General features: G+C 35.5%; 1 protein-coding gene across 1 annotated transcript; it reads right to left on the bottom strand.

Moving 5' to 3' along the window:
• On the bottom strand, nucleotides 1–27992 carry ZC3H15 (zinc finger CCCH-type containing 15). The gene is made up of 10 exons (XM_027865915.1): nucleotides 27810–27992; nucleotides 21288–21389; nucleotides 17925–18036; nucleotides 12296–12448; nucleotides 11884–11975; nucleotides 8265–8447; nucleotides 6327–6473; nucleotides 6067–6168; nucleotides 5213–5339; nucleotides 1–824 (listed from the first exon to the last, which is right to left on the bottom strand). Exons 1-10 carry the CDS (start codon nucleotides 27882–27884, stop codon nucleotides 637–639), a joined length of 1281 nt encoding a protein of 426 aa, XP_027721716.1. The 5' UTR covers nucleotides 27885–27992; the 3' UTR covers nucleotides 1–636.
• Nucleotides 27993–28000: the final 8 nt, after the last annotated feature.

The following is a 28000-nucleotide window of genomic DNA, read 5'->3' on the forward strand; positions in this document are numbered from 1 at the left end:
TGATTTTAACGTTTGATGGTCTTTATTTACAACTTTGTTGGCAAAAAAGGCAGATGGAAAATTTAAAACGGTGTACAGAGGGCATTCCAGATGATGCTGTCAGTTTAAAGAACCTGCATCTTTAATGTCCATCTGATTAATTATCCAAAGAAACCCAACACTGAATCTGCATAAGTAGTCTATTTTAGGCAGTCTCTCTCTCTCTTTTTTCATATATAAATACAAAGGAAATCAAATCACTCATTAAAAAGATGCAGCTTAAATGAGGGATGTTTTCAATATGTATGTTGTACTTGGTAATAACACATGCCCAATGAAACTCACAAATTGGAAAAAAAGCAGTTATACTTCCTACTTTGATTATTTACAAAACCTTTTCTGTGATGACCATTATATTTCAGATTACTTATGACTTACTCTGAACTTACTATGAAGTATAGTCAAGGTCAGAATAGAGGTGATAAGGGTGAATATTCCTTTTTTTTTTTTTGGTTGGAGGAAAAGGTGCCCTCCCAAAATCAGTGTGAGGAAACCATAAACATCTTGTTTAAGAATTCTAGACAGGAGAAAAAAATTAATGTAGTCAATTTCAATTTATGTTGGGCTGACAATTTTTTCCATCTGACTTGCTTGTTGTCATTCCTCTAAGTCAAGTGTGTTTAATTCTTCTTCTAGTTCATCCAAATCCTCTCCAGTAAAAAGGTTTTCATCAACAGGAACAGCACCAATAACTCCATTTTCCTGTTCTTCCTCATTATTTTCTTCCAAATCACTTTGTTCTCCATTTTCTGCTCCACCTCCGGAAGCTTCACTCAATTTATTATCTGAAAATAAATAAAAATTAATAAACGTGAAAACAGAATAGCCATGCCAGTACTTGGCTGAAAATCTAAGCTATAAGATGGGCTTGTTATATCCTATCCCACCCATGAATATTCTTTTTCCCACTTAAGAACTGGTTTATAACAGGCTCCTAGTAATAGTTTCACACTGCCATGTATTATAGATATTACCGAGAACATAACACATCTGTCTCCCCAACAACAAAGTTCCTTGAAAGAAGAGATCTGTCTTACTCTTTCTAACTCTTCCTTAAGGATGTAGTGCACTGGCTTGTACAAAACAGTTGTCAATAAATAGTCACTGAATTAGAAATCTATTGTTTTAAGAGAAGGCTAAATAGAGTGAAGGTCTATATTAGATGTGGCACAACCTTGAAGGTACTGAAGAAATGATTTTCAAGAAATCTAAAAGAGGCTATCAATGGTTTGTAGAAACAAACCAACAAACCAATGACCTTATTAGTACCAAAAAGAGGTGACCAAGGAATTATCAGTAATTACCAACCAACAGGCCTACTTTCTCACCTCTAAAATATGTTTATGAAGAAACTGAGACAGAGATTAAGTGACTTGCCCAGGTTCACATAGCTATTAAGTGTCAGAAATGGGATTCAAATGCAGGTATTCCTGATTCCACGTCTAGCACTCTACTCACTGTATCACCTAGCTGTCCTAAAACAAACAAACAAACAAAAAAAAACCAAAAAAAAAACAAACTACAGTTTTGGGGATTTTTTGGTTGCTTATTAAAACAAACAAACAAACAAACATCATTTTATTCACCAGAGTAAAATTCTTCCTTTAAAGGTTTTCCTCTAAAAGGTATGTCTGATGCATGAAAGAATTATGTAACTGATTATTTTGACATGAAACACTCTCTCCAAAAAAATTAAAGTGGCAGGTCATTGAAAGAGCAAGGGAGAGGCAGATGGGGCTGGCTGTAAAGGAGAAACATCATAAAAGAAGTCATCAAACAGATGACTGAATATGGAAGTGGGGCCAGTGAACTAAGAAGAGCAAGGGATAACTAAAGGATAGATAGTATGATCTACTGGTATACAAGTAATGTCAAGAACTGTAGAAGAAGGTACCAGCACTTCTGGTGGCTCTCTTGAGAAGAATGCATGCAGCAAGAATGTGGACAAGATTCAGACAAGATGAGGAGACAGATGGATGGGTTGCAATCTATACAACGGAGAAAGTACTTACATTGACAAGATCTAAGATCCATCATAGTTTTGAAGTATTACTTTCATAAAAGCCTGGTTAACATATAGTATCTTCTTGTAAACAAGTCATCACACACACATATTCCTGCCGATCCATGCTGGATTTCCTGATGACGTGCTACAAGCTCACCTGCCAACACTTGCTTATTAAGACCTGTAGGTGGACTTGACCACTGACAGGTTATAATTTGCATTTTGGGTGTTTATTCGAAAAATAATGTAATCGCTAATAGGTTATAATTTGCATTCTGGGTGTTTATTCGAAAAATAATGTAATCACTATGACTTAAACTGTTACACAACAGATGAAACATGTATGAGCAGTTCTAAAAAATTCTCCTCTATTCTCTTCTTTCCTTATATTTCCACCACTCCTTTATTTTTATTTAATGCCACCCAACTGCACCCAAGGCTACTAACCGCCTCCTCTACTGGCCCCATCATTCCAGCACTCCCCCTCCCCCCCGCCCCAGGAGGGTGGTAGCGCCCACTTTGAGAAGTGGCACCTGAGCTAAGCTTTGAAGGAAACTAAGGATTCTAAGAGTCAGACATCAGGAGAAAATCTACTTCAAGCATGAAATTCTGTCAATGAAGAAGGCTGGTTTGGTTGGACTAAAGTACGTTTGATGGGAACTAATGTATAAAAATTAGAAACCAGGCTGTGAAGGGTTTAAATGTCAAACAGAGCAGTTTATATTTGATACGACAGGTAATGCAGAGCCCTGGGAATTTACCTATACTTTAGGATTATCACTTTGGTAGCTAAGTAGAGAATGGCTGGGTGTGGGGTGGGGGTATCTGTGAGATTTGAGGTAGGGAGTCTATTATAACAGTCCAGGTAAGAAGTGAAGAAAGCTGTTCTTAGAAAGGCTGTGATTTCACCAGTTAAAATACATTTTATTTTCTTTAGACAACTTTAGACAATCTCCATTCAGGTACAGAGGAGTTAAAACACCAAGAGCACAGAATTACTGGTATTCAACACAAAATACTACGCAGCCTTATGGGATACTCTCAGCAGTTGTTAGGAAGACAGATAAAAGTGCTACCACAAGTTACACTTATCTAAATATAATTATATACACATACAAGAATGCAGTGGTAGTGGGATAATTAAGCAAAGAACTGTCTAAGAAATGAGCAGTCTAAAAGTCAAGTAAGAAAGTTCTCTGGCTCCAAGTGCCACCCGGAGGTATTAAACAATATCTGTGGATAAAACTAAGTTTGAGGTTTTTAAGAAACAGAATCCAGACCAACTGTTATCCATAACTGGAGTTTTCTTCAGTTTCTACTTTTTTTTTCCCATTGCTCAGACTTTACTGACTAGCAATGTAAAACTGTTGGGGTGATATTTCTATACTATTTCCACCAATCACTGCCTAATCTAAACATGGATGTCTCCTACTTTCTTTTCCTTATACTACCTGAAAAAAAAAAAAAGGGTGAGATCTTAAAAAAGATTCTGCTAGCATTCAAGATGGAAGGGGGTAAAATGAAACAAGTTTATAGAAAAGAGAATCGTCAAACTACAGTATATGAATGATGCTGATATTTAAACCCCCAAATATCAGTCATTTAGACATAGATTGTTAGTTGCCTGAGTGTATCTGGCACCTGCTTCTTTCTAGCTATGCCTCTAAACCAACTCCAGTTCCTTGAGGTTTTTAGCTGGTAACTCTTAAGTACCTTTAATCTTCTACACATCAGCAAAAATTTACCCAGACTGATAAGTTATATACTCATCTACAACAGAAACGTTAATCTTAAGTGTCTCACAAATTTACAACACCCAATCTATACTACATATAGTCATGACTACATACATTTCCAACAGTTAGAAGGGTTTTTGAACAGAAAGAAAAAAATTGAGAGAGAAAGATAGCAGTATGAAAAAGGAATGAAAGAGTGGCAGAAAGGAAGACAAAGGGCACAAGGCCAGGGCTTTCTCTAATGTTCTTCTATCTAAGAAGAGCCTCCACCACTTCCCTCCAAACAAATACTCTCCCCTCCAACAGGTGAAAGTTGGGACTGAAATAAGATCCACCTACATTTCAGGAGGGAAAAAAGCATTAGGCTGTCCTGAGAATATCATAGGAGCTAGGATGAGGATAACATGTAAGTTGGACAGGTCAAAGGGCTTAGAAAGAGTAAGTATTTAGGGTAAGAGAAGATCTGTTTCACTAACTTTTTACTGCCTCACAAATAATCCCATTTTAGACAGACCTGTAGCAGTTGAGACGTATTATTTGGGGGTGGGTAAAAAAATGGAAAATCCAAGTAGTAGTGATAGCACCCAGTGCCACTCAACTGCTAAGGTGGTCACTTGTAATTTAGGTGTGCTTAAGTCAGTGGCTTACCATAATAAAATTATTTCCATAATTGCCCAGTAGCTGCGAGGCATAACATCTTTTGCTTCCCACCTTTGACTTATCATTTCCCTCTCCCTGATCATGGTTAAAATGAAGAATGGATATTTAAATTTAATGGCATTTCTTCAACTCAATTTAAGAAACTTCAGATATTTACTTAAAACTTAATTCGTGTTTTTTAGTTTGCTGTATCGGAACAAAAAATGTTCCAGACTGTATTACAGGCTAATTTTAACTACTGCCAAGTGGATTATTTGTCCCTTGGATTTGTATGCAGAAGCTTAATAAACATCTTATAATGTAGGGTGTTTATTAACTACTGTTTGAAATAGCGCTTTAAAATATAAAGTGTATCTTGTTTACTTTCTAGAAATTATCCATGTTGGTTATATTGGTTTGCCTAATTAAAAAAAAAGTGAAGTCCTAAAACTATTATAATTATTAAAAAGGGCAAAATTCTATGCTAGTATTAAAAGAATATTGCAAAATAAAGTGCTGCAGCATGTTATCAAAGATATAAAGAAAACACACTTTATCTATTTCCCAAGTGTTAGTTATAAAGCAAGAAATTTAAGCAAAGGGAAATAACATGCAGTGTTATGCTTGTTTTTTTTACTATTACATTCATTTCTTAACTATCAGAAGTAGATATATTTCACAAGACCATTTAGTGATTTCTAACTCTTGAGAAATGGTTTTCTGGAAAAAAAAAAAGTAACGACTCCATTCAGTTGTCTACTTCTTGGAAATATACATAAATTAGCCTACTTACCATCCTTCTCTACTGAAGTATATGTACTGAATCTTTCAAGACTGGCCACAGTAATACCAGTCTCATCCACGTCCTTTGGGATATACTGGCTCAAATCAATATCATTTACTCTTACTAGATCTTCAACCTTCGAGAAAAAGCACAAAAATGAAAATACTGTTATAAATATGAATAGATATTATAAACAACATAATATCTATATATTTATTATATTATTTATCTATAATAGATAAATCTATCACTCATACTTCTTTTTTGGTAACACTTTTCATGTGTCCAAAAATCATCCCCCAAATCAACCAATGTAATATGATGCCAGGTAAAAATGTTCAACTCTGAATGACAATCCAAGCAATTTATGCCTAAATTTTCTTTTTTGAACTCGAGTACTACTACCTATTGGTCAAACAGTCATTTCTTGAAACACCATTTCATACTTACTATCCTTTTCCAGGAGAGGAATTCAGCCAGTCCATTTGCTATTACTGCCAAGTGTACTCAAGATCACTTGACCATGATTGTTTTGTTGACCCTACTTTCCCCATTACACCTTTTACCCTTTTCTAGTAATTCTGTTCTGCCACTGATTTTATTTAGTTCTCTACAAAATGCTCTGGATTCTGCAGGATGGTCTGGTGGGAAGATGACTGGTTTTTGAAATTAGAGACCCTAGGCTTGATCATAGCTTTGCTACTTACTAGTGTGATCTTAAGACAACTTACTTCACCCCTCAGAGCTTCACCTCCCTCATCTGTTAAATGAAGGGACTGGATTTAAAACCCTAATATTCCATCTTTAAATCTACAATCTAACAACAGCAAAGACATATTTGGTTATCATAAGCATCCTTTTACCTCGTCACCACTTGTTCCTTGAGTGTACCGGGTATCATCTGCTTCTTCATCATCATCATCAACCAGCTCAGGACGAAATTCAAATACTTCACGGCCACTGATCTACTCATACACAAATACACCTTATGTTAAATACTCAATGTCAGAATTTCAGAATTAAAAAACAACAAAAAACTTTGTTGTCTACTGCAGGTTTCCCATCTAATGTCCCATATAGTTACTATCTTTAGTAATGACATGATAATTATTTTAGAACCTACCACCAGTGCTTTTCCTGCCTTAAAGTCTGCTTTTCTTCTTTCCATATCTTGTTCAAGCTTATCAATCTTTTCTTGTCTTTTCCTTTTCTTCCATGCAAGAAAAGACTCTAATGTGATTTTGGTAACATTTGGTCCTAAAGCAGAACGCTGGAGACATTAAAAAAAAAAAAAAAGTTAACTCTCCTTTTTAGAAAGCCATGTTTCCAGTACTGTATCAAAAGGACAGATTTTTTACAATGTCCCTGCTTCTAAGAATTATTCTGAAGATTCTATGGTAGTAAAATGAGGTAACATTTAATTTTCTCCCCACAAACACCAATGGTCAATAATTCTTAAAAAATGAGGTTCAACTTTACTTAATGTATTACAGACTAACTACGCCATACTCTGAATAGTCAAAATTTTTACAAAATTAGAAGCAATATGGAAGAGCTTCACTATATTCCTAAGAACTAAATAATTAAATCTTTAATACCACCTCGGAAAGTGATAGTAAGAATTAATGATATAAAAGTTTTATTTCATTGTTTCCCTTGCAAATTAATAATTTATAAGAAAAAATACATAATAAAAATGTTAACTGAAGACCTTAAACAGTGATGTAATCTATAAGCCTAGGAATTAGGTTGGTGAACCCTAACAGTATAAACTGCATAATTACATAATTTTATTGTATTGTAGATTATCCATGCTGAGACATAAGGAACAAAACTTTGAAACACAGAAACAATCCACATTTCATTTTGGTCAAGTCCTAAGAAGCCCTACTCTTCTCTCTTTGGCTGCACTGCCTGACTGCTGACAGGGCTTAGATGAGATGGCCATTGACAACTCCATACTTTCTGATGAAATGGAGGACCAACAGGCCCTATATGCCTTATTAGTGCCTGCTAAAAATCCTGTAGGCCAAGGAATCTTAACTTGAAGTTCAAGAACTCTCTCTAAAGAAATACAGACATACAGAGCCTCAATTTCAATGTAATTGGTTTCCTTTATAATCCTATGTATTCTATTTTATGAATTTAAAAACATTATTCTGAGGATGTATCCTTAGGTTTCACTACACCGCCAGAAGTCCTTTACACAAAAGGTTTCAGAACCGCACTGTCAACTAAATGACTTATTGAGCAACCTAGGATTTTAAGGCCTTGCCATCTACTCTGTAGGCAAACTGCCTTTTATGTATTATCTTCCCCAATTAGACTATATGAGGTCCTTGAGAGTAGGGTCTGTTTTGATTTTTCTATTTGTATTCCTGGCACTTAGCATAATGCTTGATACATATTAAGTACTTAATAATAAATACTTTTAAGTTAATTTGTTCATTCTTTCCTTTCTGATAGATCTGTCACTACAATTAAAGTTGCAAAAGAGAAAGATTTTGATTCTATCTCAAGATTTTTTCTTTCTGCTCATGTCTTCTTGTTGTTCAGTCATTTTGGTCACATCTCACTCATTGTGACCCCATATGGGGTTTTCTTGGAAAAGATATTGCAGTAGTCTGCCATTTTCTTCACCAGTGGATTAAGACAGATGAAGGTTAAGTGGCTTGCCCAGGGTCATACAGCTAAAGAGTTATCTGAGGCCACATTTGAACTCCTATCTTCTGACTCCAGTTCCATCATTCTACCCATTGAACTACCTAGTTATCTCATAGCTTCTCATGTCTACATACACATAAATGATATCAAACCAGTTTTCAAAAAAGCATAATTTCATATAAATGAGCAAAAGATGAAAGCTATCTCAATAAAATCTTTACAATTAAACAGGCTACATCAAACATCTTTTTCAAACAAAACAGTGCTATTGCCCCCAAGTGGCAAACATTAAAAATTCATAATAAAGGTTGTCTTTAGGATTGGAAAAAACCCAAAAAACAAAACAAACCCCCAAGAAACAAAAACACAACCCCAAACCAAAACCTGTTATAGTTACCTCTCTTTCAATTAGATCTTCTAACGAAATTTCATCTTCTTTTTCTTCTTTCTTTTTGTCTTTTTTTAATACAAAACCAGGAGGAAGGGCATGACGGTACATACAATTATCACCACCTCCAGGGCAAACCCAAAACCAGCCATATTTGTTGTTTTCAATAGCATCAAGAAAATGTTTGCACACCTATAAAGAAACAGTAATTTTCACTGACAACTGCTCTTCTGCCCTTGAACATTTTTTGTGGCAATATTAAGAATACAGAAAAGATAATTTTTTATCTGCACAAACACAAAATTTCAGCTTAAAAAACAATTACTTTACAAGGAAACAAAAATGCAAAAAAACCTTTGGAGCTTTTAAATTATAAAATAATGTAATGGTCAACTAATTATAAATTACACTTATATACACACACATCACAGATTCAGTTGAATCCTTAAATAAATGTTTTCATATAAATTCAATTATATATATGTATATATATACGTAGAGCTTATAAAGCTCATGTTAACAGCCATGAAGGAAAATAATAAAATAGCCTGTCCTAATGTTTATTTACCTTATAAAATGCAAGTTTACTAATCTGAGATAACCATGTAGATATTAGTAGTTTTTAATGTCAATTATTAAGGCATAAGGGACAGAGAGGTATAAAATGACAAAGGTTAGCTATTAAAGAATTACAGATAAATACAAATAACTAAGTGAAAAGGTCTGAGAAATAGGGCAGATCATATGAACTTGAATAATCGTATCAACTTCTTGGAACACTAAAGCCATTTCATGTCTAAAATTCATTTTCCCAAATGGAAAAATGTTTTCCTCCAGTTTAAGTAATTCAAAATTATGACAACTGAGATCTTTAATTTCAAAGACCACTTAAATCCAATGTACATGGATAAGAAGAAAAAAAGTTTTGCCCACTGCCTCTGGGTGTCCTCCAAAGCTCTGGTCCTGGGCCCTTTTCTCTTGTCTCTCTATACTTTTTTGCTTGATCTCATCAGCAACTATACATTCAATTTTATCACATCTATGGCAGATAATTCTCAGATTTATCTAGCCCTCACCCTCTCCCAACCTTCAGCCTCTCACCTCAAATTGCCTACTGAACATTGTCCAATAGACATCTTAAACTCAGCATGTCCAAAAAATCTTAACTCATTGTTTCCCTCCAAAACTCACTCCCTTCTCTATCGCAAATTTCCCTCATCCCCAACTCCTCACTCTCTTATACATCCCCCATATTTAATAAGCTAAGTCGTCTTATCCGTTCTATCTTTGTCACATCTCTTGTATATGTCTTATTCTCCTCTGACACTGCTACTATCCTGGTACAGAACCATAACAATTCATGTTTAGACTACTGCAAGAGTTTTTTAATTGGTTTCCCTGCCACAAATTTCTCCCCAGGTCATTCTATCCTTCAGCTGTCAAATTAATCTTCCTAAAGTACAAGGTCTGACCAAGTCACCATCTCTCTCTTCCTTCCTCATTCAACAAACTCCATGTTCAGGATCAAATACAAAATCTTCTCTTTGTCTTTTAAAGCCTTTCATAGTATGGTCCCTTCCTACCTTTCCAATGTCATCATACCTTACTCCCCCCTCCACACACTCTGCTATTTGGCAATCCAATGACATTGGCTTCCTTTCTGTTCTTCTCATATGACAATCATTAAGCACATTTTTTGCTGGCTGTCCCCCCACCCCCCCAAAAAAACCCCCAAAACCAAACCAAACTCTCCCTCCTCTACTTTATCTTTTGGCTTCCTACAGATTCCAGTTAAAAATCTTACCTTCTGCCCTTCCCAATTTTCCTTGATGCTAGTGCCTTTCATCTAAGATTATCTCCAATTGATCCTGTATATACTTTTGTGCAGTTGTTTGCATGTTGTCTTTCCCATTAGACTGTGAGCTCCTTAAGAGCAGGGACTGTTATGTCTTTCATTAAATCTCCATCATGTAGCAGTGTCTGGTACACAGCAGGTACTTAAAAATGCTTTTCCGAGTTGACCTGACATGGCATATTTGATCACATTATTTTGCAGCGCTTATGATGATTGTGAACAAAAATAACACCACGAAGAAAATGAATGAAGAGGCAAAGAAATCTGATGAGCTGAATGGACAAAGTAGAAGTGCTGGGATATAGTGCATACAGAACAATAGTAGGAACTGTTTCCACTCACTGGAAGGAACACTGAAATTGGGAGTCATAGGATCTGAATTCCAACCCTGGCTCTTTGCTCATGTGCTACTCCCCACTGTGAACTGGAATAAAGCACTTAACCTCTTTGGACCTCAGTTTTCTTTTTTATAAAAACAGGGACTTGGACTAGAATATTTCCAAAGTCCTTCAAAGCCTAAGTTTATGATTATATGAGGATGAAACTGATTAAAATGTCAAGGATAAGAAAATTATGATAGTGAAAAGCAAAGGAGTGTTAAACTAAGTTGACAAAACGCTTGGTCTGAAACCCAATTAAGCAATTATCATCCCAAGGACACATGTAAAGGAAGACAACAAGCTAACAGTACTACAACAAACTGATGGAAAACTGAACAGATATGTAAGCATTTCTCTAACAATCCACTTTCATCATCAGGGGAACTACTATTTTGACACTAACACCCAGTTTGACATAAACACTTAAAGTTTTTAGGGAAATAAAATTCAGGATACAGGAGAGGCAGGGGCAATGGGGGAAGGGTGATAACACTTCCAGTACTGCTGGCCAAGCATCCCTGCAGATGTTCTCACATCCCCATCCAGGAATCCTTAAAAATCAGCCTAACAATCTTTGGAGCTAAATGAATGAAAAATGCCTGTTGTTCTGACTATGCCATGCATTTGGAAAAGCAGTTTGTCTAGGTAATGTATCAATACATTTATCTTGGGCAGATATTTTAAATGAGCAATGAATTATGCCTAGAATTGAGTAGAGGAAATCATACTTACAGGTCTACATGTGGTTTTAATGATCCAAAACTACTCTCGAAAACAAAGCTCTACCTTCTAAATACAAATGTTCTACCAGTAATGTTACATGGTTATGAATCTCTAACACCAGAATCAAGTACTTAAAAGGCAATGGAGGGATGTACGATGGATGCAGGATGTTCACATAATATTTCCACGGATAACCTACACGCAGGAGGTGGTGTATATTATATTTAGTTCAGGAAAAGGAAGAGGAAGAGAGGGCCTGACAAGAGTAAGGGATAACAGTAGATGGGCATCCTGAGGTTTTAGTGATACTCATAAAACATAAAATGACCTAAAGTAAGGTCCCTAGGACACTGGGGAAATCTATGGTAGAACATGGAAAATAACTACATAGGATAGGATTGTGCAGAAGGATTGTAATATGCACCAGTGGCTGGATAACAAAATCAATGAAATAACAGATGCATTAAAACAAAAGGCATATCAAGTATCCTAAAGTCTATTTTAAAAAATAAAACCTTGTTTCCCTGTAACCCACATTTATACTTATCATAAACTGGAATTATTTTTAAATTTAAGGTATGACCTATTAAAAAGAGTCAAATACCTTGCCACATTAATTTCTCCCTAATGATAACAAATACTGCAAACTCAATTCAAGAAAAGGACATACTATTTGAGTTTTTGGTTTTTTCTTTTCCGCCTCACCATGCTTCTTGTTCACCACTTCTTCCAGCTTTTTCTCATCCCAATTGTCCATGGTATCTAGATATGAAAGATGTTAAAATTAATACAGCTACAGCTCCTCCCCATTACTTAATATTCCTTCTAAGAAAAACTTGGATACTTTATTAAAGATAAATAACATCACAAAAGGATTGCTGGTGCAGTTAATTGTTCTTTACATGTTCTAATTTAATAATGTAGAAATGATATAAAGAATTATGATTTTACAACTCAGAAAAAATTCTAATATTTAGGCAAGTGATTCCAATTGTTTATGAAAGTTCTTTAAGTTACTGAACACTACTACCAATGAACTAAAATCTGATATTCAGATTTAATGATAGAAAAACTATACATACCTTTTTCAAGTTCTTCATCTCTTGCATCTATATAAACACTTCGTTTTTCACATTTTCTTTCCAGAGATAAATCATGGGAGAACTTACATTTATCTCCTTTAGTACATTGTCCTTGCTTGAAGAATGCACATACTACTGATTTGGGATCTGCACCTGTGACAAACGAAAGATAAAATTTGGCATTATAACCTTCTATTGATCCTGTTTGGAAGTAGGCAGGATATAAATTCCAAATAAGTGAATCAGGTATTATCATCATCAGAATCATGAGGAACTGTTTCAGTGTGGAGTATAATTAGCTTTTGTATAAATTGATGAGTTCAAAGCACTGATTAAAAGATTGAGCTATAATTACATGTAAATAATGCAATTTCTTTTATTTTAAAAAATCTACACCTGTGATATCATAGGTTATGTAATTTCTATGGTGGCAACTCCTCCACAGAAGAATACTGGTAACTCATCCATAAATTAAAGTATTAAGAGTTATCCAGGGCACTGACTGGTTAAGAAATTTGCCTGTGGTCACAACTCCAGTATGTATCAAGCCTTTCTAATGACAGCAAGACCACTTCATGACTCTCAACTTATTTCTTCACTATTCAATCCAATTCAACCAACTTTTTACTTGCTATGTGACAAGCATAGCATGGTGCTTTAATATGAGCATCAAACATATGCGTACAAAAATGAAACCATCCATGCCACCAAGGGACTTTGACAAAAATAAAATGTATACAATGAGGTTATACAAAACATATATAAGTATACACAACGTAATTTGCACGCAGATAGTTTTATAGTATGAAGTGGCACTTCACTGAGCTATGAAGGAACCTGAGGATTCTTTGAAACAGAGGTGAAAAGATAACCCACTCCTAGGCATGGAACAAAGAATGGTGATAGGAGATGGAATGCTGTGTACTGAAAACAGTAAGCAGGCCAATTTGTTGAATGTGTGAAGAATCATAGATTTAACAGTGGAAGGGATCTTAGAAGCCCTCTAGTCCAAATCCCTTATTTTACAGATGAGGAAGCTGAGATATTAAATGATTTGCCCATAGTCTTACAGGTCCTAAGAGTTAAGAAGTAGGATTTAACGAATGTCCTTTGATTCCAGAACCAATCCTCTTTCCACAGTACTACTACATACTATTATATTTAAAAATATACATGACTAACAATGATTTATAGTCCAGTTACATCTAAATATACTCTCTTAAATTCTTAAATTTCATAGTATGTATATGAGATAAAATAAAATAGAGTAGGTAAATATTTATAACCATATTGTGCAGGCTAACATTGCCTTTATTAACACAATTTTTGAGGATTTGAACCTGATGGGTCTTGGGATTCCAATTACGGTATTCTTTAATTACACTGTGGTGCTGATGTTCTCAGAAGATATATGGGTATTCTTTTCTTTTGAACATTCTGAGTTTGAGTCCAAAGGGACAGCTAGGTGGAGATGCTCAAAAGCAGTTGGTAGGATGGGAATGGAATTCAGGAGTAAGATTATTAGGGCGAGAGACACAAGAGAGTCTTTTGCATATTTCTCAAATGAATCCATGGAAAGTGATAAATTCACCAAAGGAGGAAGATAAGCTGAAGAGAAGAATGCACAAGACTCAGACTGGAGTACATCTTTTGTTAAAGAGATGGGATTATTCAGCAAAGAAGTTAGGAAAAATTGGGAAAAGTGTGTCATAAAAATCACAGGAAGAACATATCCAGGAGGCAGGGTATTAGATTGACAGTACCAAAAACTGCAGAAAGCATAAGAATTGAGAAAAGGATGAGACTGAGTAAGCTAGATCTAGGATGAAGGAGACTTTGCTAATAATAGATAAGGGGTTCCACAGAGCATAAATGCAAGGTGTGAAGCAGAAGAAAGAGACTGAAGATGAAAGCTAAGTTGCATAGAAATGAAAGAGATACTGGGGAAAGGCATTTTTTACATTGGCAGACTGTGACTCAATTGTAAGAATTAAGGGACCAAGAAGTAAAAGTTTGCTAGCCATAAGATTAGTGAAACACCAGTTCCTTGGGGCTGGCCCTTTAGGGTCAAGTGATAAGTGAGGGAAATGTTAGTGGCACTGACAGTGCTCCTTTTCTTCAAAGAGAAGAGAGATGGAATGAGGTGGCAAAGCTAATTAAATACCTGATGACTGGGTCCTCAAGGCCAGAAGCAAGCTCTCATAAAGTACTCGCTTAGAGCAGCAGCCTGAAAGGCTTACACAGGGTCACAGTCATATAAAGATGAGGCACAGAAATAGGTGTTTTGGGGAAGAGGCCAGATTATGTGCTAGGGTAATAGCAATGATAGTAATTCAAGTCTTTTAGCTATTCTATCTTGGTGGAAAAAAAGCAGGAAAAAAAATTTGACAAATACAACACCCATTCCTATTAAAAACACTAGAAAGCATAGGAACAAATGGAGTTTTCCTTAAAATAATAGACAGCATCTATCAAAAACCATCAGCAAGCATTATATGCAATGTGGATAAACTAGAAGCATTTCCAATAAGATCAGGGGTGAAACAAGGATGGCCATTATCATCACTGTTATTCAATATTGAGCTAGAAATGTTAGCTTTAGCAATCAGAGAAGAAATTGAAGGAATTAGAACAGGCAAAGAAGAAACAAAGCTATCACTTTGCAGAGGACATGATGGTATACTCAGAGAATCCTAAAGAATCAAGTAAAAAAATTACTTGAAATAATAAACAAATTAGTAAAGTTGCAGGACATAAAATAAACCCACACAAATCATTGGCATTTCTATATATTACTAATAAAGCCCAATAGCAAGAGATAGAAAGAGAAATTCCATTTAAAATTACTGTAGACATTATAAAGTATTTGGGAGTCTACCTGCCAAAACAAAACCAGGAACTATATGAACACAATTATAAAACACTTTTCACACAAATAAATTCAAATCTAAATAACTGGAAAAAATATCAGCTGCTCATGGGTAGGTCGAGTTAATATAACAAAAATGAAAATTCTACCTAAATTAATTTACTTATTCAGCATCATATAAAATTACCAGAAAAAAATTTTTATAGAGTAGAAAAAACAATAACAAAATTCATCTGGAAGAACAAAAGGTCCAGAATATCAAGGGAACTAATGAAAATAAATGCAAGGGAAGGTGGCCTAGCTGTACCAGATCTTAAATTGTATTATAAAGCAGCAATCATCAAAACTACTTGGTACTGGCTAAGAAACAGAGTAGTGGATCAGTGGAATTGGTTATGTACGCAAGACACAACAGTCAATGACTATACTAATTTATTCTTTGATAAATCCAAAGACTCTAGCTTCTGGGATAAGAAATCACTATTTAATAAAAACTGCTGGGAGAACTGGAAAATAGCACGGCAGAAACTGAGCATAGACCAACATCTCATACCCTATACCAAGATAAAGTCAAAATGGGTACAGGATTTAGATATAAAGACAGATACTATAAGCAAACTAGGAAAGCAAGGAATAGCTTACAAGGAATAGTTTACCTTTCAGATCTATGGAGAAAGGAAGAACTTATGACCAAACAAGAGATAGAGAACATTATGAAATGCAAAATAGATAATTTTGATTACATTAAATTGAAAAGTTTTTACACAAAGCCAATGCAACCAAGGTTAGGAGGGAAGCAGAAAACTGGGAAAGAATTTTTACAACTAGTATCTCTGAAAAAGGCCTCATTTCTAAAATATGTAGAGAACTGAGTCCAATTTGTAAGAATACAAGTCATTCCCTAATTGATAAATGGTCAAAGGATATGAACAGGCAGTTTTCAGAGGGAGAAATTAAAGCTATCTATAGTCATATGAAAAAATGTTCTAAATCACTACTGATTAGACAAATGCAAATCAAAACGATTCTGAGGTACCACATCACACCTATCAGATTGGCTAACATGACAATACAGGTAAATGGTAAATGCTGGAGAAGATGTGGGAAAATGAACACTAATACATTGTTGGTGGAGTTGTGAACTGATCCAATCATTCTGGCAAGCAATTTTGAACTATGTCCAAAGGGCTATAAAATTGTGCATACCCTTACCTAGCAATACCACTTCTAGGTTTTTATCCCAAAGAGATCATAAAAACGAGAAAAGGACCCACGTGTAAAAAATACTTATAGCAGCTCTTATGGTGGTGGTAAAGAATTGGAAATTGAGGGAATGCCTATAGATTGGGGAATGGCTGAACAAGTTGTGGTATATGAATGTAATGGAATACTATTGTGCTATAAGAAATGATGAGCAGGCAGACTTCAGAAAAACCTAGAAAGACTTGTATGGATGCTGAGCGAAGTGAGCAGAACTAGGAGAACACTGTACACAGTTAACAGTCACATTGTGCAATGACTAACTTTGATAGACTTGGCTGTTCTCAGCAATGCAAGGATCTAAGACATCTCAAAAAAGCTCATGGAAAATACTATTCACATCCAGAGAAAGAACTAGAGTCTGAAAGCAGATGGAAGAATATTATTTGCTCTCCTTTTCCTTTGTTGTTTTGTTTTATTGCTTCATTCTCATGTTTCCTCCCATCAGTTCTAATTGTTCTTTATATCATGAGTAATGGGAAAATATGCTTAATATGAATAAGCAGAGCCTATATAGAATTGCATGCCATCGGGGAGGAGGTTCCTCCCCCTCCCCCTGGGAAGAAGAATGGGAAAAAAAAATTTAAAACTCAAAATTTTATGGAAGTAAATGTTGAAAACCAAAAATTAAGTATTTAAAAAAATACATAAAGTTTGCACATGGTTCATGATAAATAAATGCTCATTGGATTGAGGAAAAAAAAAAAGCAGCCACAAAATTAATGTTTCAGATTACTTGTAGTTATCTTAAGGTACTCTGGAAAAGTAAAAAAAAATTTAATTTAAATTTTAAAATAAAAAAAAGTCATATATTATGCCACGTGTGAGGACAAAGAAGTAGACTCAAAACCAGAAAAAATAATGTTAACTCTAAAGTTACTGGTATAAACAAACATTACCAGGTTATTGTCATAATTGACAACAAAACAACTGTTCATGTTAATTCAGCATAAAATTTGATTATGACCACCTTGGATGTACAGTCTAAATTATTTTGATACTAGATTTTAAAATTTAATCTTTTCAATTAAAATCTCTTTTATCTCTTTTTCACCTGCTTTCCCTCCATTTGGAAACAAAATAAAACAAAACAAAACCTTGTAACAAATACACATAGACAAGTAAAACACTCATTCCTGAGTAGGTCATGTACAAAAATTTTTAATTTGTACCCTGAGACCATTACCTCTTTTTTAGGAGGTGATTAACATTTTTCAGCATGGATTTTCTGGAATTTGGATACACTAGAATATAATTGTACCATAGTGATATTATGTAAAATAGGTGGGCCAACTTGTGTTTGACCTACAGAGTTGAATAAATAATTAACAGCAAGAAAGGAGTTATCAGTCAATGGTGGACTTGACCTAAAGGATCATTAATTACAAGTTAGTTATTTTTAGTAAGTATGTTTTGAAAACACAAATCCAAATAGAATGGATTTAAAAAGTTTTTATATGAGTTATGCTTAACACAAATGAAACAAATTCCCAATTTTACCTTTACTTATTTTCTGAGCAGCAACTACTGGTTTGAATAGTTCATTTAGCTCCTGAAGTTCTTTCTTCTTGTCATCTTTCTTCAATTTTTTATCACCTTCATTTTGTGCAGCCTATAATTCCAGATTTAAAGTATTAATTTTAGATCACTTAATTCCAAAGATTAAATACAGTGAAGCATTGCTATGCTATAGACTGGTTACATCATAAGTTAAGCTGTGCTCCACACAAAGCAATTTGTATACCATACAATACAGAAAGCATATAATGTAGACATTACCTTTGTCTCTCTGACAATAATGTTAGAGATGATGCTCTTTTGCATGTTTAATACACTTAAAATACGGTTTTCAATAATCTTATAGAAGATGTAAATGAAATTTTAACACAACATCAGTTTTCAAGGATTTTATCCTTTAGCTGGAAGTGATATCTATGAAATTATTAGTATACAATAAATTCAATAAATCACCAAATTACCACTTTTTTAAATAGTCCTATTTTTTCTTTTTGATCTCATAGTAATTCTTCAAAGCTTCATTAGTTTGTATTTATTTTAAAGTAAATATACATACTGAAAAATGCAGCAAAAAACTTCTTCTAAATATAGCATATTTATGAGGGACTGGTTGCTCTGTTTATTAAAACATTTTGGTTAATAGCTATTTTCTAAGTACTTCATTATAACTACTTGCCAAAAATCTACTGGAAATAAAATCATATTTTATTGATAAAAACAATAATTTTTTTTTTCTACTTAGTTCCTTCAGGAGGTATATTTGTTAAAATCTTATTGCATAGATCAACAGAAAAATGACAATAGATGAGAATCCTAGTGTTAGGGCAGTCACTATAGGTGTACTCCTCATAAACCTATATAATGAAAAATAACTTCTTAGTCTTACTGAAGAAAGTAGGATGCTACAGTACACTCAGTTCAATTTTACGGCTTTCTCAATAAAACTTGTTTTTTTCCTTTTTCCTTCCCCAACCCAAGAGTTCATGTGCCCAACAAAAGAAGAATTTTCCTTTTCTAATCATTAGGGAATTTACAAATCCATACCTGTCAAGGACTATATTAAAAGCATATAAACTAAGAAGAATGCTGGTTTTATAAAGTTGGCCAATACCACTTTAAAAATTCAGCTGTATGAATCTAGTTGAAGAAAGTTATGCATGTATGTGGGCACATGCATACACAAACACACACACGCTAGTGTAACATTATTTATTTGGCACTATGTGATGATGATGAAGTCACATAAGGGAATTTTTTGTGTTTTGTCGAGGCAGTTGGGGTTAAGTGACTTGCCCAGAGTCACACAGCTAGTAAGTATCAAGTGTCTGAGGCTGGATTTGAACTTGGGTCCTCCTGATTCCAGGGCTGGTGCTCTATCCACTGTGCCACCCAGCTGCCCCACATAAAGGAATTTTTAAAAAGAAGTAAAATGTACCTACTTTTGTTGTTCTTACCATTCCAATCAGCCTCGGTTCCTGACACCATTTTAATAAGTTCATGTCATGCTTTTAAAAAATTAATCCTCCTCCATTATCATTTTTAAAAATGCCTTCATGGCTTTTTTTTTTTAAATTTAATTGGTAATGAGGTTGTGCACTGACACCTTAGTCTTTACACAAGTCCTCCCAACCCTTCCCTGCCTTTTTTCTTTCTATCAAGACTGTTTAGTTTTGTGGTTTTATTCATTCTTGAGTGCTTACCAAACCCCTATGATTTCTTTTGTAAAAGTTTAGGCCATGGGATCCTACCTATGTTTTCTTACAAATCTGTCTTCTTATGTCATGCTTTGTTCTCCTTCCTTCTGTACAATAAATTCTAAATTGAAGTAGTCATATTCCACTGCCTCCTTGCCCAATCATTGTTTCTGCTTTGTCAATTCCCTTCATTGATTCTTTTTTCTTATATCTGTTTTTTAGCTTATGCTTATTGTTTCCAAATCTGTGACTGGTTGTCATTTACAGCTACTATCAGGATAGTATGCCTTTAAGAAACAATTTATGTTGACCCTTCTATTTTGCTACGTCTAATTTCTCATATACTGAGAAAACATATGGGCTACACTGTAAAAATTATATCTAAATTAAGCATAAATACATTTTTGCAATATATAAGATCAAAAGCCATTGCCCAATTGATCAGTGGTTAAAGGATATGAATAAAGAATTCTTAAAAGAAAAACTGCCAACTATTAACCACATTAAATTGTGCTTAAAAATTAATAATTAAAAAAATGCAAATCAAATAACTTGAGGTTTCACCTCACCCCTGGAAAACTGGAAAAGTGGGTAAAAGATGGGAATAGTCAATGTGGGAGGGGATGTGAAATATAGGCCCACTGATACCTTGTTGGTGGAGCTGTGAACCAGTCCAAATATTCTGAAAAGCAATCTGGAATTATGCCCAAAAAGGTGACAAAAACGTCCATATAATTTGACCCAAAGATTATGCCTTTTAGCACATATTCCAAGAAGATCATTAATAAAAAGGCTCCAAAATATTGATAGCAAACTTTTTTTGTTAGTAAAGAACTGTAAATAAAATAGATGGCCACAGACTGGAGAATGGCTGAAAAAACTTGTCTTATGTATAGAAATATAATAGTATATGACTATGATCTAAGAAATAATGAATTTGATGAATAGAGAAGTATGGAAGACTGATGCAAAATGAAATGAGCAGGGAAGCAACATACAGAATGACTACAATAACGTAAATGGAAAGAACAACAAAATAATTAAAGCTGTGTGTGGTAAAATAGTAACGTACAATCTGGGCCCCAATGAAAAGAGAAGGCACCACCTTCTACTTCTTTGCAGAGGTAAGGGAACAGGCATATGGGACACTACACATAGTGTCAGACCTTTTAAATATGTTGGTTAGTTTTACTGAATTGTTTTTCGTATTTTTAAAAAAATTTTTTATATTAAAGATGCTGCTCAGGGAAGGGGAAGAGGGAGCTTGACAAAAAACAACAACTCATTTCACTTAAATTTTTTGATAGTCTTGCTGTCTACCACAGTTAATGGGTAAAAAACTAGGTTTTCTCTGTTCTGGAGTCAGAAGTGTGCACATGGTTAACAGGAAGGCACTGCAAGAACCCACTGAAAAAGGGAATTAACTTGCTGAATGAAGTTCCAGTTAACAGTTATTTCTTGTTCATAACAATTTTACAGATTAAATATAAATAGCCTTTATGATACAACGTTACCATTCAGATCAAAGTCAGGTAGCTCAGGAAAATAAGGAATGCAGTGGGCTCATTAAAATAAACTATGATAACTCATCTGATAAAATACATCTTGATGGATAAATTTTATGACCAAGCTTAACAGGAAAATTACTTACCTGTCTTGGATTTTGTTGACCAAATTTAACTTGATGAGTCACAGCCTTGATGAACTTCTGTTGCTTTGCTCCTTTCTTATTCTTCAAACCAAAAGTTTTGTCCTAAATGAGAAATACAATAAAAGGGTCTTCACAAAGAGAAAAGATGCAGGTTTCAACTAGTCATTAAGTTTCTCTCTCTTATATCACAAGCTGATTTTCACAACTTATTTTCTATTGAGGTTCCTATCCAAAATCACACTTAAAGTAGGCAAGTGATCAATAAGTTTTTAAAAAGTCAAATCCTGGCAGAAGTATTTTTTGTGGATTAGTTATTAATCACTTGCTGAATGCTATTAAAGAATTTCAATTATAGTAATTTCATTGCCTAGGTATTTCCTAATACCTGAAGATAAGCTAGATTAAAAAAACAGAAACAACCCACTGTGATTATAAAATAACCATCCTCAAAACTATTTGGCACTAGTTAAAATACAGAAATGAGTGTATTAAGAACAGACTAGAATAAGCAAAACCCAAATATAAGCGAATACAACTGTCTGGCATTCCATCAATTAGTCAACTTGCATTTAGTATGCACCTACTATGTGCCAAGAAAACACAATTAGAAGGAAGTGTAGTGTGCCGGAGATTAGGTTTAGACCAGCATCATAAATTAATAATAAGCTTTAAACCTATACTCAACTTATACATAAAAAGAGATCCTTTCATGGCTATGACTCGGGAGAATTTTTCACCAAAAGAAGGAGAGGGGTGAATTTAAATTAAAAATAAAAATCTTTTATCTAAGATCTATATGGAAGAGATAACAATACACAAGACTAAGAGCCATTTCTAATAGATTAAAAAAAGTCAAAGGATACAAGTTTTCAGGAAAAAAACAAACAACAACTCACAAATAATCAACCATAAGATTGCTACTACTAAAAGAAATAAAAATTAAATACCTCAATTAAACAGACTGGCAAAGATGATAAAAAGGAGGACAATGTTGGAGGGGCTTTGGGAAGACACACTAATAAATGAATTCACCACTGGGAAAGTTAGGAATTGGTCCAACTGATCTAGAAAAGCAAATAGAAGGCCACTCTAATGGTCCAGAAGTGTTAAGGCCTGGAACTAGAGTAGTGGCCTCAACATCTCTTATGGACCATTGAAATGGCTTCCTAATTGGTCTCCTTTCAATTTCTCCTCTTTCCATTCCATCTGTAGATGCCATTCCTGAAACCATATACATTCTGACCATATACATTCCTTAAAATTCAGGGCTACCCATTAACTTTACAACCAGGTTTCAAATTACCTTTCCAGCTTTATTATATTCTACTTCAGGCACTCTACGTTCGAGCCATATTGGTCTTCTTGCTGTTCCCCACTTTTCTCTCTTTACCTTTTTTGCACAGGTTTCCTTCCCTCCCTCATGTCTGAAATACATTCCCCTCCTCACTCTTATTTCTTAGAATTGCCAGTTTCCTTCAAAGTGCCACCTTCTACATTGACCTTTCCATTGCTGCTCATCCCTCAAATTACCTTGTATTTAGTTTGCAGATACATGCACTCACTTAACTGTTCTCTCAATAGCATGTAAACTCCTTAGGAGCAAAGACTTTCATTTTTGGCTTTTCAGACCCAGTTCTAGGATACTGATTGACACATGGCAGGCACTTAATAAACACTTAATAGTTACTTCATTGAAAGATGGAATAGAGAGGAGAGGGACTTAAAGCTACCATGTTAGGGTATGAGTGTCTGATAGTATCTAAGCATCTCTGAACAATTCATTTCTTTCAGCTTCCTCACAGGTCAAATAACTTGTTCAACATCACTTTTTTAATAAGTGGTAATGTGACTTGGACCTAGTTCTTCCAAATTCAGAACTCCTTTCACTAATAATGTTTAAGGGCAGCTAGGTGGCACAGTGGATAGAGCTCCAGCCTTGGAGTCAGGATGACCTAAGTTCAAATGCCACCTCAGATACTTGTCACTTACTAGCTGTGTGACCCTCCCTGGGCAAGTCACTTATCCCCAACTGCCTCACCCAAAGGAAAAAAAAAAAAGAAAAGAAAAAAAAGCACTAATGTTTAAAACACAGCAGACTTACTGATTTTGTTAGCTAGACTTATTAACTAGCATTTCTGTCCACTTGCAACTAATTATATTTGATGTTCATGATTCAAAGGCCCTTGCAAGATCCTGTGTATGTTACAGTCTAATGATAATTGCCTATTATTCCTTCTCTTCCTATGCCTCACCCTTCCTTAACAAACTGAGACCTTCAATTCTTCCATCTCTTAGTACCCGCTCAGGCCATTATCTTAGTTCATTTCTCTCCTTTTAAATCCTGCCCATTAATTAGCCATTTTAACTCTATGCTATACTTGGCTCTCTAATCTCAGCTGTCCTGGATTATTCAACTTTAATTAGAGTCCCTTTGATCTTCCCCGATTGATTCCCCCACTCTTCACAGAAGCTACTGCAAAACTTCTTTGCCCTCCTCAAGCCTTTCACATCTCCCTCTTCTACCTCTCATCTGAGGAACTTCTCTCTTATTTTAGTGAAACAGTTGTTGCCATTTAATTGAGCTATCTTTTCCATTCTCTTCATCTTAATGCTTATTTTAAACTCTTTTTTTAAGGCAATTGGGGTTAAGTGACTTGCCCAGGGTCACACAGCTAGGAAGTGTCTGAGTGCAGATTTGAACTCAGGTCCTCCTGACCATAGGGCCAGTGCTCTATCCACTGCACTACCTAGTTGCCCCCATTCTCTTCATCTGAAACCCCTTCCCATTAGTCCTCACTCTCTCATTTTTTCTAGTCTCTGACAGTGGCTTTTCTCCCTGGCAAAGACAACTCTTCCACAGCTGTGTTTGATTCCATGCCCTCCCATCTTCTCCAGCAGAATGCAAAGCCAGTCATGCCATCCTCAAATCTTCAACCTCTTTATCCACTAGTTCCTTCTCTGTTGCCTTAAAACACGCCCAATTTTCCCCAATCCCAAAAAAACAAAACACACAAAAAATGAGCCCCTACAATCCTTTTCAAGGTAATGTCCTTTATTTCTCCTTCCTTTCTCAGCAAACCTCCTAGAAAAAGCTGTCTCTATTCCTTGCCTCTACCTCCTCTCTTCAAAATGATTTTTAAACTCATTACTCACCTAAAATTATTCTTTTCAGTTACAATGAGGAAAGATTATTGAATCTGATTGGTCTTTTCTCAGGCCATGTCTTTCTCAACCAATCTATTCCTTTCGAAGTTTCTGAACACTCTTTCCTTTCCTGGCTATTTTTCTCCCTGTCTATTCATTTCTTTTTTCCATCTCCTTTGCTGGTTCATTATCATTGTCATATATTCTAACTGTGGGTGTTCCTCAAGATTCTGTCCTAGGACCTCTTCTCTTCTCCCTCTATGCTCTCTTTTGGTAACTTTATCAATTCCCATGTGTTCAAATCATCTAGATGCAGATGACTAAGATCTACATATATAGCCCCAATCTACCTTCTGATCTTCAGTCCCACATCACCAATTATTGGACATTTAAAAATGTCTCAAGCTCAACATATCCAAAAACAAACTTAATATCCTCTCCCCAAACACTGCCCTCTCTTAAAATTCTCTATTTATGTCAAAGACTCCATATCCTTATCTTCCAGGTTTGTAACTTAAATACTCCTTCTTTTCCCTCCTCTACTAGATTGAGATACTGCACACTAACTGTCTTTCGTCTTTCTGTATCCTCAACCTTTTGCATAGTGCTTGGCACAAAGTAGTCTCTCTTTATTTTTTTTCTGGCTAGGCAATGGGGTTAAGTGACTTGCCCAGGGTCACACAGCTAGTAAGTGTTATGTGTCTGAGGCCAGATTTGAACTCAGGTCTTCCTGAATTCAGGGCCGGTGCTCTATCCACTTTGCCACCTAGCTGCCCCCACAAAGTAGTCTCTTAATAAATGCTAATTGACAGAATGAGCAACCTCACTTCACATACCTAATCAGTTAGTTGTCAAATTCTATTTTTACCTAGGCAACATTAGGTATTATTAGCTTATGGAATGAAATATTCATTCACTTACACATGACACAAAATTGAACATAACCAGTTCTCAAACTTTATAAAATTTAAACAATAAATACGTTAACATGAAAATGTCTTCATATCAAGAATAAGATAAAAACACGATTCTGGTACTAAAAGCTTTTAAGTTAAAAAAGACATCAACAGCTATGGGGGAGAAAATAGGCTAAGCAAACTTAAGGCATAATTAAAAAAAGATTTTGAACCTCAGTTACCAACTTTATTCTTCTTAATTTTAATAAGCAGTATTTTTTGGGGGGAAGGAGTTTCCTCTTTTTTCTTAAGCGAATAGCTGGCTAGATTTAATTTTGACATTTAATTTGTCAGGATAATGCTTTCTTGTGAGTTCAGGTATGAAGCTGTTTTAATCACTTTTATTTTTCTCTGGAGACTTCTCTGTTAAGCAAAAGCTACAGAGTTTTTTTTTAAGCAAGTTTAATATATTTGGACACTATGTGCATGACCTTGGACAAGTCAAATCACAACTGCCCTTCCTCATTTGGAAAATAAGAGTTAGATTAGATGGGCTGTGAAATTCTTTCTAGAAATAAATCTAGTATTTTACATTTAGAAATGAAGGGGATTTAAAAAAACAAAAATCAATAAAAATCTGGTTAAGAAACAAGCTTGTTAGTTGAATAGAACATAGCTACCATAAAAAACTGGTTGGAGATGGAAAACAGCAAGTGACTATTAACTTCTTAATAATAGAAAAGTTCAAATAAGCTAGAAAAAATTCAATTTGAAAATTACATAGCTAATAGGTAGAGTAGGCACTTAAACAGTTGAATAAAATGACAGCATCAGAATCTCTTTGTAACGTGGGTCCTTGGGATCAGTTATTAAGGAAGCTGACATTGTACCAGGGAGGTACTTTGAAGAAGTATACAGTTATTCAGGCAACAATTATTTTATTGATTTCATGACAGCAGTAAAGCGCAAGGTGTAGTGCAATACTCTAGAAGTGGGTGGGGAAAGCAGATGGCCATCTCACTTTCTTATCTCCAACTTGAGTCAGGGAAAAAAAACAACCACCCCAAAAAACAAAATACACTCCCAGTTAAATAGACCTAGATCCCGTTCTCCACCTAGTTATTCTTTTAAATACAGGTAACTCAACATCTACAAGTCTTTTAATTGAAATACAACATGGCAGCTGGTGAGGTGAAAAGATCTGAGCTTTCATTGTATTATTTTGTGACGCTGTGAAAAAGGAATAAACTCTTCCTAAAAAGAAAAAACCGACAGTGGAAATACCTTTTCTGCTGTCACAAACTATTTGATCAAACAGATATTTCATAAATTTTTTACTGAAATCAAACAGGTTTCAAATTGAGAATACACGGTTTTGATCCATACTGCACTTTCATTTTTAACTATTTAAGCAGTAGTAAATAACATCAACTAAGTCCCTAAGAGAAGTTTTAAAATATAATAAAGTTATCTAACATTAAAAAAAAACCTTAAAAGCAGTAGGAAAAATAAGCACCTCAAAAAGTTGTTCTGAGATAGAAACAAAAAAAGCTATTACACACATGTGCTGAATGTTTACCTCTTTTAAAATCATAATTATGGGTAACACTAATAGTAAAGAATGATGAGAATCTTAGGATAATTCTTTAAGGCAACATGACTTTTATGTGACTTTCTTATGTATCTAGTATGGGTCTCTTATATAAACAAATATATTGAAAAACTCCAAATTTAAAAGCTTGATCTTGATTTTCAAGGGCCTAACACCTTATAACTGAATGAATATAAACAGACATCGAGTGGTTTATGGCAACACACACTTCGGAGGAACAAATTTCCAAGACCCTGATTTTTGAATTACCCCAAAAAAACTTTCTCACGATCTCTTTTCTCTTCACCTCTTTTTTTGCTGGAGTGGGTGTGGGGGAGGGAGAAAGCAGAGGCCCAGAGAGTCGGAGAAGGAATTGCTAGACCGAAAGGTCTAACTGGCAGACCAAAGAACAACACTGTCTTTCCAACTCCTCAAGCACCGGTGTACTGGATGGAAAGGACAAAGGCCATCTGTCTGCATAGGAGAGGAGGACACTAAGGGGAGGGGCGAGGATAGTCATAACAAAATCCTAAGAGAATACAAAGTGTGAATGCATGTTTTGCAAAGATGGGGGGGATGAGGCAGCAGCAGCCCGGGGTGGGGGGTGGGCAGCAAGAGCAGTCCATGCCTCTCCATTTCCCCCTCCCCCACCCCCAGCTCACCCCAGGCGCTGGTCAGAGTCACTATGGCGATAGAAAGGGAAGCGTCACTATAGGGATTAGGGAGAAGTTAGGAGGACGGGAAAGGGATGGGGAGGAGCAGGTTGCAAGGGGGCAGGACTGGAACCGAGGCGAGGCACGTGGACACGAGAGATCGAAGGGCCTGAGGACCCGGGCGCGGGCGCTCAGAGGGCCCAGTTCCGGAGGGAGGAGGGAGGGGCCGCTCACTCACCTCAATGATTTTCTCCTTCTTTTTCTGCTCCGCCTTCTTGTTGCCCCCAGCTGGAGCCTGTTTCTTGGGGGGCATCGCGGAGAGGGCCCAGGCTCAGGGCACTGCACCGCTAGGGCCCGACTGGAGGGGACTGGGTGAAGGGAAGGCCACCGCAGCCACCGCCGCCCAGCGCGGAAGGCGAGTCGTTCACG

The sequence above is a fragment of the Vombatus ursinus genome, unplaced genomic scaffold (genome assembly GCF_900497805.2).
Source record: "Vombatus ursinus unplaced genomic scaffold, bare-nosed wombat genome assembly UNPS02014779.1, whole genome shotgun sequence".
Taxonomy (NCBI): Eukaryota; Metazoa; Chordata; class Mammalia; order Diprotodontia; family Vombatidae; genus Vombatus; species Vombatus ursinus.